Consider the following 15358-nt stretch of genomic DNA (forward strand, 5'->3'; position numbering starts at 1 on the left):
ATGATAATGCACAACTCAAGCAAACTAGAAGTGAGATGACTATCAGTGAAGCTGTAGCCCCCAATGCCTCAACAGCCCAGAATATTGGTGTTAGCGTCCTTGTTAAGAACTTTCGGACTGCAGATCTAAGCGAACATATTGGACCGATGTCAGAGAAGCATCATCATTTCCTTTCGCACCCCCTTTCTGGTAATGGACATCTAAATGCTTTTGAGCCAAAAGCAGGAAAAGGCAGTGTTTACAAGAAGAAGGGATGGAAAGTTTCAGGAACAGAAGGGCAAAAAGCTGACAACCAACTATCAAATATCCATCTGTACAGTCCTACCCCCAGTGCTGAAGAGTTTGATGATGATAATGAGGATGAAATAGTAGTTGATGACCCAACTGATAACCAAGAAAATCATGCTGCTAAATTGTCTGGAAATAATATTGTTTCCAACATCAGATCTCCAGAGGAGCCACAGGACCAAGAATCAGATGATGTCCAACAGGCCTTACCAGCATTCTCTGGGTTGCAGTTATTTACGAGCACTGAGAGTTCTGTTGTAGATGCCTTTAATAAGGTCTTGAGTAGCATAAATCCTGTCCCTGTTTATGTTCCAAACCTTTCCCCACCCAGTGCAGCAAGCATATCTCTTCACTCCAGAGGATTCAAATGCCTGGCGTGTGGAGACTCATTCGCTCTTGAGAAGAGCCTGACACAGCATCACGAACGCCGCAGTGTACAAATCGAGGTCACCTGCAACAAATGCGCCAAAAGTCTGGTATTCTACAACAAGTGCCAACTTTTGTTTCATGCAAGAGATCACAATGACAAAGTAGATGTTATGCAGGGCTCACATCTAATCCTCAAACCCATCCCTGCTGATAAGATGATCAGTGCCATGAACTCATCAGGTCTTTCCATTGATTTAACCCATGGCAAAGTTTCTCAGACAGCATCACAAACTGCAGTCATTTCAGCTCCATGCAGTGCTCCTGTGGTGGCCGCTCTACCCTTGGAGGATGATGCATCAAAGCTTTGCAGGCACAGCCTAAAGTGTTTGGAGTGTAATGTAATGTTCCAGGATGAAAGTTCACTGGCCATGCATTACCAGCAAGCAGTGAAATCCAGAGGGCAGGTAGGTGAACACACTGAGAAACGATAAATTTAAACTTTCTTTAATCTACACAAATCTTTAGAGACAATGTTGACTGATCCTGTGTTTCTTCCAGAAAACTTGCACCATTTGCCAAATGCTTCTCCCAAACCAATGCAGTTTTCTGTCACACCAGCGAATCCACCAGCACAAGTCCCCGTACATCTGTCCTGAATGTGGTGCTAGCTGCTGCTCTGTTAATTTCCAGTCACATGTTACCAAGACATGTCTGCATTACACCAGGAGAGTCTGTTATTGGTGAGTTTGTATCATTTGACACAAATCATACAAAACCATATTTTACACTATTGCTTATGAAATCCTCATTATTTATGGTTGACTGACATCTGATTAAGATACATTTGGTAAATGTGGGTGGTGATATAGTATATGCTCATTATCGTAACATTAATCAGTTTCAAGAATATTTGAGCATATCATATCAACCTGTACCTAATAAAGTGGTCTGTGGTGACGCTCCTTTAGGTGGGCATATACTCTCTAAAGTATCAAGTCCACACCTTTAAAAGCAATACTTACAATGTTATTGGTAATAATGTTATGTTAATAATATCTGGCATCATCTGGTCAAAAATCCAGTTATTGTTCTGAGTGGACAGTGAATCTCATCTTCTTCTCCTGGCCCTGTAAAATTACATTTATTAATCCAGGAGCGTGACGCTCCGAGAATCTGGATATCAGCCAATCAGAGATCTTTCTACAAACACGTGTTTAGAATTCGATCAGTAAAGTTAAAAAGAAACATTTTTCTTTTACATAAATTGTACAATCCACTTTAATCTAACTTTATTTAATGCTAGGAGTTAGTATTGTTTAGTGTTAGCCCAGCTTAATTTGATATAAAATTAGTATTTCTTGTTCATAGTCTTCAACTACTTTATAATACCATGTCATGGACATTCATTTGTTTCTGATGGCATATATTGGCTAACAATATGATGACAAAATGACCGTCAACATATAGTCAAACTAAACAACCATTTCCTTAATTCACATTTAAACTTAAAACTCACATTTCCTTAAATTAAATATCAAATATTGGATGTTGCTTGCTAACTACATGTTCTGTTTTTGCCTCCAGCTGTGTCCACTGCAGTGTGATCTTTGCTGACTCTGGAACTTTCAAGTCCCACATCTGCAACACTCACTATGCGATCTTCTATAAATGCCCCCTGTGCCCCTTGGCCTTCAAGTCTGCACTTGCACTATACTCCCATGCTAACACACATCATCCAGGAGTGAAGCCTGGACAACCCAAGTAAGTCCTCTGAACTGCATCATTGAAAGATAGCATGATTAGTTGAATTTTGCGTTTTCTCCTCATTTGAACTTCCTGTTTAGTTTATTGCAAAAGTAAATCATTATTTAGATGAACTGTAGACTAGTTGTGAATTATCGAGCTATAAGTCATGTTCTTTCTATCAGCCTCATGCTGTCACGATGGGGTTTTATTTTGGAGGGCAGGCAGGAGATCGTGGACTCCCTTCCAGCAGCTTTCTCCTGCTGATTGGCCTCCAGCTGCAATTGATTAGCTGATGAGTATAAATGTGGAGGCTTGGGGTCACTTCAGGGCTGGGACATTCTGTCATGGGCATGTGTGGGTGCAGACCCAAATGCAGGGATGGAGGCGGAGCTCAGGTGCATCATACCAGTATTTATTTTTCTCAAAGGCATGGTAAGCCCAGGGAGGCAGATGCAAACAAAAAAAAACACAAAAAGCAAAACCAAGAAGCGAGGGTAAACAAGAATGTCCTGTTGGGGCAGAATAATTAGTTATGCTTAATAATATAATTACTTATATATTTTAATCCTTAAGCCTTGGGGTGTAACTTTCCATTGTGTGACTTTCATGTCTTAAACCTTGCTGGGTCAAACTGCCTTGTCAAAAGCACACAATATCTCCCCAAAACAATAAACGCACAAGGACGCATAGGCATTCTGTGTGCGTACTCACATGCTCACACAGTCACATGTCACATAGCACACCCCATACACATTCATTCACACACACAAACACAAACGCACACTCCTCCGTCTCTAAGACAACCGACAGATAACCGAACTGGTTATTTAGACCCAAAAGAACAAACTGTCTTTCTTTTTTTCACCCTCTGTCCTCACCTCCTCCCTCTGCCTCTGCCTCTGTCTCAATCTCGGGGGGGGAGGAGGGAGGGGGGAACTAAGGAGAGATATACGTGGCTTTAATATTGTGTCTCGTCACTCTGTCTTTGGATCGCCTGGCCAGGGGGTCACCATTTTTGTTTCGACTTTGTATTCTTTTATTTAGTTTAGAATAAACTATTTTTTATATAAGATCATCAATGCTTCTCCTGGACTCCATCATTCAACCAGAGCAATGAATCATGTCTTCAAATGAGGTCAACCGTAAATTCAGCCGTAACAATTGGCGATCACAAACAGGACCATCTTCTGTCCACCCCTCGGACAGAGACTGGATCACGAACCATCGGTTGAACCTCAAACACCAATTCGGACTAAGGTAAAGCTGCCTTTATAAATATATATATATATATATATATATGTAAATTTTCATTTACATATATATATATTCGCTCTGTGTTGATTTTTTTTGGAACCAGTCAAGCATTGTATTGATTTTCAGCTTTGAGCTTTGATTTTGATCCTCAGCTGTTCTGTGTTTTGACGCAGTGAATTGCCATGAGAAAGGCTCAAATGGTTGAGGTTCTGTGCTTTTTAATGCTGTAGGTTCCCTCTGTTTTTCTTCGGGCTCGGATATTTTGTTTCGGCATAAAATACGGCTGGTCATTATTTACTTTGGTTTTGTTCGGTCACCCACAGACAGCCTGTGAGGTCCTGACCATAGATAGACGGGCAACCAAAGTTTCCAAAACATCCCAGCGGTGCCATGATCTGAGTTCACCTCTGTACCGAAAGCAAAATAGATTAAAACCCCGAATCTAACCTAAATTGTGTTTCTGTGAATCAAACAGATGAACAACCCAATAAACAAATAATATATGCATACACATATACAATCTTGGTATGATGTGAACTCAGATCATGTGAGTTTTACTTTTTTTTTTTTTTTTTTTTGTAGGTGTTTGGCTTTAAGGCTCTCATTTTGGAGAAAGCCTGCTTTGGGTTTTTTTGTTTTGTTTTTCTCTCGCGGTGAGAAACACACACACACACACACACACACACACACAAACAACAGAGAGAAAGAGAGAGAGCCAAACGCACCCACGCACAGAGAGAGAGAGGGAAGCACGCACAGGCACGCGCACGCACAGAGAGCCACACCCAACAGAGAGAGAGAGAGAGAGGTGGCGCCCCTCACTGGCCAGTTTAGTGCACTACACACTTGTGACACAACATTGTGATTTTTCACCTTGCCCCCTGCCGACAGAATAGTGCCATTACACACAGACACTATTTTTATTTTTATTTTAAATTTTATTTTGATTTCATGTTTGATGGGTTCACTCTAGAATGACTATGAGCAACACACACTCAAACACACACACAGATGAATACAGTATTTCATTTTATTTATTTTTTTAATATTACTGTTATCATTATTATTTATTCTATTGTTGGCTTTGTGGTTGCCCCCTGAAGAAACGACATCTTCAATGAAAGAATGAAATCACCTTCAACTCTTACGCTAATGAAATGTCAACATCATTCAAAGGACCAAGCATCAGAAGGAAAAGGACAATCAAAGGTGTGTGACCTTTCAGGACTCAAGGACTCAACTCCCATTCAGCAAAGCAATGCTGAAATAACTCGTTCAGTCCCAAGTCAACTCTTCATCGTCTATGAATGGGATTAACACATCCTGCCCCATCATCAAAGACTGAGAACCTGTGGGCGTCGGAGTGGACACTCCCCCACCAATGAGTTGCGAGTTAAACGCCACGACTACTGCCTGAATGATGCGCAGCAACTGCAGACTGGTCACACGTCTGCTGGAAATCTTCACCAAAAAAGACACTGTTTCAAAAACCACAAGGATACCAAGCAACAAGAAGTCCACCACAGCCTTTGGTGGTAGTGCTAAATCGCTTTAGCCTTGAACTTTGGCATGGAGGGGGACAACTAGCAAATAGCCAACAAGCTTCTCCTTCGCACAATACTAACCCCTCTATCTTCTGACTGTGCACTAGATTATTTTGTTTTCATTTATTCTCTCACACGCAGACAGACCAGACATACAGTCACACACCCACATTCATAACTATGAGAAACACAGTTTGCCACATGAGATCAAGTGTGCCCATCATTTATCTTTGCTTTTATTCATTATGTTGCTCATTTATTTATTTACACTGCTTTTGCCTTTATGAGAAAAGAACAAACAAAAGGGGAAGAAAATAGTGTTACTGATAAGGTTGTTTTTGTTTGCTTTTCTTTCATTTTATACTCTTGCTGAGGGAGGCCCCCACAATGCAAGATATGGTTACATCCGCTGAAGACAGAGCCCTCTGTTGCCTCAGCTTTTGGAGCTGAAGTTTTAATTTTTATTGGCCATGATTTTTTTTGAGCTTTCACGTTTTTCTCCTTTGTTATTTCTGAACGATTCTTCTTTTTCTCTTTGGTTTTTACTCAATTTCAGGAAAATTGAGACAGAGATTGAGGACTGCAGCCTCAACCAAGTTTAAATTTTGACATTTTTTGACCGATACCCTCGTAAACAATCTGTACCTTACCCTTTTTGAAGCTGCTTGCGACAGACAGCCTAGTTCAACATTCATTGTTTTCATTTTGCGCGCCTCCCCCTTACCGCGTCGTACTGTCTTGCCGGCCCAAAGCCACTCGACAGCAGGGGGGGTACCAAATTTTTCCTGAGAAAAAAAATGTCCCATTAGTTGCTATGAGTACATAGGCAATTACTTTTCAAACAAGAAGTCCTGGTTTAATGTGCAGAAAAAGGATAAACCTTGCTAGGGAAAGCGCTCTTCGGGGGATAGTGGTCCACCTGATTTGATACATGCTTGGTAACCGAAGACCGTTCTGAACAAATTTCTATGTTCCCTTAGAGTGAGGGTTATTAGAGGTTGCGTGCTCCGTTCAATCTTAGAGGTGCCCAATAAAAGTCCTGACAGTCTGCGTTGGTGTTTGTTATTGTTGTTCTCCCCAGTTAGCCGGAGGTTAGAGAGTTGTTCTCCCCAGTTAGCCGGAGGTTAGCGAGTTCTCCCCAGCCCTATATTTTACAGAGCCGGAGGTCGAGAGTTGTTTGTTATTGTTGTTCTCCCCAGTTAGCCGGAGGTTAGAGAGTTGTTCTCCCCAGTTAGCCGGAGGTTAGAGAGTTCTCCCCAGCTTTATCTTTTACAAAGCCGGAGGTCGAGAGTTGTTGAGTTTGTTGAGTTAGACACAGCTGTGCGATTCCTGCCTGATCAGCAGATGAGCAGACTGTCAGTACCTCGGGCGATAATCTAAGTGTAGACTCCGCAAAGGCGGAAGTAAAAAGGAGCGTACCTCTTAGTAATCAGATGATACCAGTAAAAAGCAATTAATTAACACTAAAAGGTTGCCAAGCATGGGGGGGCAATAAGAGCTCATTGACCCCGAGAGACGAGGTGGACTGGCTATCGCCATTGGTGAGTTAGATGAGACCTATATTCTACTTAGACACTATGCAACAAAACCTTGTGAATGCATGGACGTGAAAATTGAGGCATGAACGTGTGCGGTGCATGAGTGACTGAATGATGACACGTTACGTATGCCTGAGAGAACCGCGTTGTGAGTGCGAATGTGCCGTGGACGTGTCATTGAGTGATTGACCGATGAATGGCTGTTTGACTACACATGTTCCTCTGTTTCACCTTCCTTTCCTCCTGGGTTTTGATGCACTGGATCTTCTCCCTGTTTTTGCCAATTATGTAGTGGGGTGTTCAGAAAACACTGCTGCTTGTTAAAAGAACTATGGTTTTAGGCCTTGGGCCTTCTAAAAAGTTTACCAGGTTTTAAAGGGTTTTTTCTGGGTGTTTAAAAACACCAAACGACATTTTTTATATATGATACCACTTTCAGTGGAATGACTGGCTTTGACCTTGACTGACCTTACATGTTCAGTGTCCATGTTTTTTTGTTGTTATATGTGTATACTCGTTGTGGTGTGCACTTGTCTATGTCTTCGTCTTAGTTGTTGTTATTGTGTAGCTTTTTCCAAAATACAGGTCGCTGGCTGCATACTCAAAGGAGACGAATCAGATCCAACTAAAGAAAAGAGATATTTTAAATTATTCATTTAAGTCTTAATGTTTTCCTCTCTTTCTGTTTCTGAGTGTTTCCTAACAGAAAATGCCACCGCCTTCTCGACTCCGATCCTACCTCTTCGCCGCCATGCCTGGTCACTGCTCTTATGATGAAGGATGAGAATTAAAGGGAAGTATTGTCCATAACTGTAACTGGGAAGCAAAGGGGAAATAGAAATAGACACGTGACAATATGACATATTGTGGATGTTCTAACATAATATCTATTCCAGAGACTACAGAGACTTCCAATCCAACTGCAAAAGTGGGGACAGATCTTCAAATTTCCAAAGGGAGCGTACAGTTGACCCTGGCTTTGACCTTTTAAGGCTGAGGAGGAGGAGGTCGAGGAGGTTGAAGGGCACAAAGGCAGGCGGACACAAGAGAGAGGAAAACGGAGACACATCCAAAATGATCAGATAAGTGATTTTCCAATGATATTTATCATATGGTTTTAAGAATCCAAATGTATTCTTATGTAAAAAAGGGAAGGGAGGGGCCAACGTCCCTCTGATTTCTTGATTTATATTTTATCATAGGAAAATATACCTCAAACCCTCCAACCATTTTCTTCTTGTTCCACCAGCACTTAGCGTGCAAGACCATAAAACACCTTAACTGGGTGTAGACACTTTTAAGGGAAAAATTAAGTGTTCTCAACATTGGGTTGGTGGCCCAATCTGGGTCGCCTGAGATTTAAAAAAGGGTCCTCCTGAAATTCTTGATAATTGATTGAAATAAGAGATAGTTTAAAGTTAAGTAACTTCCAAGTATTTAAGGAAGCTCTCCAAACCGTGCTGGGGCTCGTCACCCCTACGAATGGGATAAATACAGAGAGCAAAAGACAATATGATTGTTCGACTCAACTTAACTTTAATTCTGTCTAACCTTAAAGGGCCAATAATCTTGCTAAACTCTGGTTCAGACACAGAATAGGAGACACTTTTGCCACCAATTGACCTTCAAAATTAAGTAAATTACATCTCAAATAATAATTATGAGGGAAATGAATGAAATAAATGAACTAACAAATTCAGCTCTATAAAAGAATTAGGCTATGTGAATAGGTGTGGAGTGTTAACATTATTCAGAATAAATAAAGGATAGAATAAGATTTCTCCTTCACAAATAAGTGATAGCAACGAAAAATGAAACAAACAATTTAAATAAATAAATAACATTATTTATTTATTTGGTTAAACTCATTTAGCTTTCTCACATCTCCATGTCTCCCAATTGTATGTATTCATCTTGAGAAGACATGTAATCACACTCCACACTTCTCCGTCTGACTTGCATGTCCGTCTCCGTCCGACTTGCATGTCCTTGTAAACAGTGGTTCTCAAATTGTTGCTTCTCACCAGGTAAGTAGATGTACCACAGATAATCACTGCAACTCCAGCTATGCTTCTTCTTACTCCAGGAAAAGAAAATCGAATTAATACTTCCTGCTTTTCTTTCAGCCTCATATTTTCCCACTCGCGTGCGAATGCTATAGATAACATTGAGCTAGCATGGCTAAAAGCTCACTAACCCACACCTAACCATTGTGTGATTGTGCAGCAGCACCTTTCAGGATCTGAAAAGCTCTCAGATTCTGACCTCTGACCTGTCTCTGCGTTCCTGGCCATACTAACTATTCATTTAGGTAGTTAACTAACCCTAACACCCCTCATCTACAACGCCGACCTAGAAATGAACGACCGAAGGTGGACCGACACTTTCCGAATTCAACTTACGACCCACACGGCAGAAGGTCGCGGAGCGAGCCACGTGGATTCACGCATCACACTCCAGGAAGGTGCCAACAACACCACTGATCGTGGAACCGCAGTAAGGAGCGTTTCCTCTTTTCTGGATTAGGAGCAGTGTTTTGAGGAGCCTTTGTTTGCCCTGAAAGTTGCAACGAAGGGCAGAAGAAAAGTCCCCGGGGTTACAAGTTAATCTTTCAAACGGGGCATATGGTCTGTTGAAACCTTTGAAATCCAACCTTGAGGACATCGTGGGAGATCACAAGCATTTTCTCGCTGTGATGAAGATGTCACGAGCCCCTCTGTTTATGCCCCAGGAGCAGGCTGGAATTATGCCACTATTCTGTCGTTTCATGTCACTCGTGTTCTGGTCATCGATTGGCGCGATGGTCCTGTCCGCGGTTCCAGTACTCCTCTGGCTCCTGGCCTCCAAGGGGGCAATCGAGGACACTGGACTTGAACCAATGAATACGAGTGTTGTTCCTAATGAATGCTTCTTTTTACAGGGTGACTAATGCAAGCAGAAATAGACGCTGGATAAACGATATCGTCCTGCACAACACTTTAGCTGCGACCAATGTTCACGAACACCTGGTACCGATACGCGCACTATCAAGCTAAAAGTAGGGGCCTATCCAACTGTTTTTGTTCTTACATGCCTGTGTCATCAACACACCCCCGCTTAACCGCGATACCAATGGATGCTTCCGACTCCTTTTGTTATTTGTCTCACTCTAATTTCGGCATGGGGGACCCCAACCGTTGTTCTAAACCGCCAGTAAAAAAAAAAAAAAACTGACTACACTACGCGATGACACATCTTCCGCTATGTATGTAGATTACACGCGATCCACACTTTTTTCCCTTCTGTTTCGCCAGAAACGGAACTCGCAAACTAGGCCAGATTCCCGGTCATAATTGCAATTTTACTTAGTCCTGAATGCGACACCGCACATAATTCGCACACGTGCCCACGTTCATACACCCGGGACTAATAGTTTAATTTAGCGAACGGTTTTGACTATGCTCAACTATTCCTCTTTTGTCACGAAGTAAATGCAAATCCCACACTCCTTTGGACTTTAATCCACACGACAATCTGGGGTACGGCTGCGCGTCGAAACCTTAGAATACAGGTTTAAGTCCTTTGTTAACGCTTAATGGTCCTACAAAGTAGAATGGTCCTAGACCTACAGACCATGGCCAAAAGAGGCGTTTGCGCAATGGTAGGTGCATCTTGCCACGCGACGCCATGAACAAAGACCGCCACGTCCTGTAACCCTTCCGCCGCCGGAAGCCCAGCCTGAAGTGTTTATGATGAGTGTTTTTGATGTCTCAGATGATGACTCTGCTTACTGAGGACACCTACATATATTTTTGTTGCTGTGCCGTGCTGACATTTATACCATGTGTGTTTTTGCTACTAGTGATATATATTCCATATTCATTGATCACCAATGATGTTAGTTGCTAAGGATATTTGATTTTATTGTGCAGATGGTCTTGTCTCACGTAATATTCATTATGTGTTCATGAGGTTCTATGCCTTCTCCTCCTTTTTCTTGCTCCGACTTTGAGGGATGCCTGTGTCCCCTGGAAAAAATAATGCTTATATCCATAGTGTTATAACGGTGTCAATATCATTTGTCCTACGGACCATGAGGTTGCGCTAGAATTACACTAATTTTGATTAATGTTTTATGTGTTTTGGGCTGTGCTCAAGTTAAACAACTTACTAACTAATTTCGCTTTTTTTGTGTTGGACTTTGTCCAAAAAGAGTGGATTGTTGGGGCAGAATAATTAGTTATGCTTAATAATATAATTACTTATATATTTTAATCCTTAAGCCTTGGGGTGTAACTTTCCATTGTGTGACTTTCATGTCTTAAACCTTGCTGGGTCAAACTGCCTTGTCAAAAGTACACAATATCTCCCCAAAACAATAAACGCACAAGGACGCATAGGCATTCTGTGTGCGTACTCACATGCTCACACAGTCACATGTCACATAGCACACCCCATACACATTCATTCACACACACAAACACAAACGCACACTCCTCCGTCTCTAAGACAACCGACAGATAACAGAACTGGTTGTTTAGACCCAAAAGAACAAACTGTCTTTCTTTTTTTCACCCTCTGTCCTCACCTCCTCCCTCTGCCTCTGCCTCTGTCTCAATCTCGGGGGGGGAGGAGGGAGGGGGGAACTAAGGAGAGATATACGTGGCTTTAATATTGTGTCTCGTCACTCTGTCTTTGGATCGCCTGGCCAGGGGGTCACCATTTTTGTTTCCACTTTGTATTCTTTTATTTAGTTTAGAATAAACTATTTTTTATATAAAATCATCAATGCTTCTCCTGGACTCCATCATTCAACCAGAGCAATGAATCATGTCTTCAAATGAGGTCAACCGTAAATTCAGCCGTAAAAGTCAATCCAGGAACTACTGGTAACCAACCAATCCTAGATCACAAGTAACAGTAAGTAGCAATGTCCCAGCCCTGAAGTGACCCCAAGCCTCCACATTTATACTCATCAGCTAATCAATTGCAGCTGGAGGCCAATCAACAGGAGAAAGCTGCTGGAAGGGAGTCCACGATCTCCTGCCTGCCCTCCAAAATAAAACCCCATCGTGACACATGCCAGGTAACCTAAAACCTGGCTTTTGTGTTTCCTACGGCCTGCTCAGTAAAATGATTTGTGGGTCTTAGATGTGGTGGATTAACTTGAGTTTATCTTTTCCATGCTGGAACCTTTCAATAACTTCATCATCAGCTGCACTGATGAGGAGCAGCTGTCCTCACAAATTTATGTAGATTTAATGAGTCAAAGGAAATTAAAATGATGAAACTATTTACAATCTTTTTTTTACAGCTTAATTATAAAACAATAATAATCATATCTGCACAGTATGAACTGTAGGTAATTGTTTTGGTGGAAGATGTGGGAGGAAAAACATCTGCTTTGAGTATTAAAACATTTTTCTTTAGTTTTGTGTTCATTTTTAAATGTTCTGTTTTCCAGGGTAAACTATATGTGCTCCATGTGCAACACAGTGTTCACGATGCAGTCACTCATCGTCTCACACTTGGACCAGCATGTTGGTAATAACAAAGTTTCTGTTTTCAAATGCCCCGACTGCTCCAAGCACTTTGCACATAAGCCGCTAATGCTGGATCATATCAAGGTGAGCATAATGGAAACATAATGGGTGGCTTGATGCAAATAACTACATGTTTTAATTTCAAATGTTTCAAAAAACAACTCTTTGTGATCACTTTCTGTATTCTATTTTTGATTCTATTTATTTTGGTATAAAATTTGAATACCTTCAGTAGATTTGATTGGTAATATTAAAAGTAGCAGCAATCAATGGTGTTTTTTTCAGTAATGACTCAATTATTAATCATTATTCATGTTTTTATCTTGAACTATTGCAATGCCATCATAACAGGAAACAGGAGCTCCAGTTGTCTGTTGGTTAGAACTGTATAGTCTGCATTAAGAGCTCTAGTTTTGAAAGGCAACACATGAGAGTTGGTGTTAGCAAAGTAAAAAATGTTGTGCCATCTGTTGAATTTAACAAGGCCTTTAAACTTTAAGTGTATTCTTTGTAAATATGTGTTTGTTACTTAAAGTCTTGCCCACACAATTATCAAGTAGCACAAATAATGAGGTGCACAATGTTAAATGCATCAAATGATATTTCTTACACTCTCAATTTGGTTTTCAGGCAATCCATGGAACTCTAAAAACCGTTGAGGGCCCACCAAACTTGGGTATCAATGTTCCTCTCAACACAAAGCCCACAAATTCTATGAGCACCAATGAAAAAGAGGGAGAAGATGTCAGGAATGAAGACAAAGGGCAAAAGAAATCCAACAGTAACAGCCCGGCTGACTTTGAGAACCCTCCCAGTCCAGGATACATGTGTGTGGACTGTACGAGCGTGTTCAGTACCAGACAGATGTTTGTTTCTCACATGAGGCGAGAGCACAGGAAGGTGGGAGGAGACATCAACCAAGTAGTTCATGTGAAAGAGCTTTTAGTGTACATTGGATGTTTTTACTTCCAAAGTCTGTTTTTTTCTTGTCAAGCATTGATTATATCATCTTTTTTCTTACTGCAGATACTAAAAAAGATGTATCCGTGCCAACTGTGTGACAAGTTTATCAGCTCCCTTCACAGTCTCGGCAGACACAACCGGCTCAAACATAAGGGGCAGGGAAATGTGAACACCTGCTCGTGAGTACAGTCATCACTGCACCTGCACACTGTGCAAATTCAGTTCATATGATTTACTCAAATGAGCTGATTAGGCATACGTATAATCAAGCAAAATGACATGGGTCAATGATGTGACATAAATATTCTGTCCATCTGCATTTCTTACAGTTAAAAACAAGTTTAACTGCATAAAAAGATACCAAATTAGTAGTAACGTAGTGTATATGCATTCACTTTGACTTTTTTTTTGGTTAATTACTAAATTACTTCTGTAATTTATTTTGTTATTCAAAGTGTCAAAATATCATGTGGTGCGACTGTCTGGCCATGACTGCTGTTTTAAAAAAATCTTTAAAATTACTCTGAATCTATTCAAATTGTTATGGTCCTGCAGTGGCCATTTTGCCCTTAGGTTTTTTGTCAACAACTTCTCCAGATATAATGTATACATAAATTTCTTTAGAAACAGTTGATCTAGTAAACTGCTTTTGTACTTCTGTTTGTTTTTAACATTTTCTTGTGTGTGCACTCACTTTGATTTTTTTGTTACTTGCTAAATTATTTCTGTAATTTATTTTGTTATTCAAAGTGTCAAAATATCATGTGCGACTGTCTGGCCATGACTGCTGTTTTGAAAAAAAATCTTATAAAAATCTTATAGTTCTGCAGTGTCAGAAATTAGCAAGGGCCACGGGCCATTTTGCCCTTAATTTTGCCAAGAATGCCCCAAAAACCTGGTTCCACGGGCACAAAATTGCCCTTTAGTTTTTTTGTCAACTTCTCCAGACGTAAACGTAAAAATAAAATAATAGCTACCGTACTATGATACTTCCAAACTTCTCTGAAAAAGAAAGGGTGAACTTTTCCTTAATTTGCATTGTGCATTTTAATCTATAAAAATATCAAAGCTCTAACTATATTTTTTCCCGTGATCCCAATAATTTTTAAAATGACCACATTTTTTTGACTATGGGGCAAAATTACCTTCATTATGTATTTTCATTACATACCCTGTAGTCCTGTATAAGATTTCAAATTATTTCTAGATGCCTTTTTTATTTAATATCATGCAGTTAAATCCCAATACGTCATTAACCCAAATACAAAAAGTCTCATTGGACGTAAAAGATTGAATTCATTCAATTTTTAACCTAATTGGGAAATATCAAACTATATATGTGTGTACAAGTTGTTTTGGAAAACTGTTTGCAAAAAGTTTAATGTGTGTCATGTCATTCTGCATTAACAGGCCTGTTTGGACTTACAACCATGAAAGAGGCTAAAGCTGAACATACCCAAAGTTTACAGGTGTGCCGTCTACAACTTCACCACTGAAAACATCACCGCCTTCAAAGAACACATCCCTCATCACAAGTCTGACGGCTCCTAAGATCAGTGCAGGGAGTGCGGCCTGTGCTACACCTCCCACTGCTCCCTGGCCCAGCACCTCTTCAGAGACTTAAAAAATTAGTCTCATTCTCAAAAATTGTCACTGAAGCAACTCACCCAGCAGATAATCTGTTACACTATATACTGGATGGAGTGCATATAATCTACTGTAAATTTGCAATATATTTTTATTTTATTTATTCAGTTTATTTCCGACATGGTTACATTCACTTTTTTTTTTTTTTTTTTTACATTTTTTGTACATGCCGAAAAAGGAGACGAGAGAAGCAGTTTGCTTATCCGGGTCCCGTCCCCTGTTTTACCATCGCAGATTTACATGGGTTTACATGTCTCTCTGGTCAAAACATTCTTGATTTCTTCTGAACGTCCTTTTTTGTGTATTCTCATCTGTAGTCAGTGTTGTCCTCTATCTTTGTTTGTGTTGGCCTTGTTCCCTGCCAGACGTTGTTAGCATTCCTCCAGTTCAAGAATAGTTCCTCTTTCGAAGGTGTTTGGAAGGTTCTTCCCTTTTCATCCACAATGTCACCTTGTTTTGTCTCTACATCAAGGGTAATCCAGCTGTT

At 40.5% G+C, this 15358-nt stretch overlaps 1 protein-coding gene across 1 annotated transcript; it reads left to right on the top strand.

Moving 5' to 3' along the window:
• Window positions 1-146: 146 nt before the first annotated feature.
• Window positions 147-14887, top strand: LOC114473691 (zinc finger protein 532-like). The gene is made up of 7 exons (XM_028463458.1): window positions 147-1121; window positions 1216-1397; window positions 2242-2418; window positions 12183-12345; window positions 12892-13161; window positions 13288-13403; window positions 14635-14887. Exons 1-7 carry the CDS (start codon window positions 147-149, stop codon window positions 14666-14668), a joined length of 1917 nt encoding a protein of 638 aa, XP_028319259.1. The 3' UTR covers window positions 14669-14887.
• Window positions 14888-15358: the final 471 nt, after the last annotated feature.

This window comes from Gouania willdenowi, chromosome 12 (assembly GCF_900634775.1).
Source record: "Gouania willdenowi chromosome 12, fGouWil2.1, whole genome shotgun sequence".
NCBI classification, from domain to species: domain Eukaryota; kingdom Metazoa; phylum Chordata; class Actinopteri; order Blenniiformes; family Gobiesocidae; genus Gouania; species Gouania willdenowi.

Bases quoted from the DNA above. Each gene is read 5' to 3' on its own strand.
- LOC114473691 (XM_028463458.1), top strand. From the start codon at position 147: ATGTCAGAGAAGCATCATCATTTCCTTTCGCACCCCCTTTCTGGTAAT. The intron at 1,122-1,215 runs GTAGGTGAACAC...TGTTTCTTCCAG, and splicing joins CAGTGAAATCCAGAGGGCAG to AAAACTTGCACCATTTGCCA. The intron at 13,404-14,634 runs GTGAGTACAGTC...CTGCATTAACAG, and splicing joins GGAAATGTGAACACCTGCTC to GCCTGTTTGGACTTACAACC.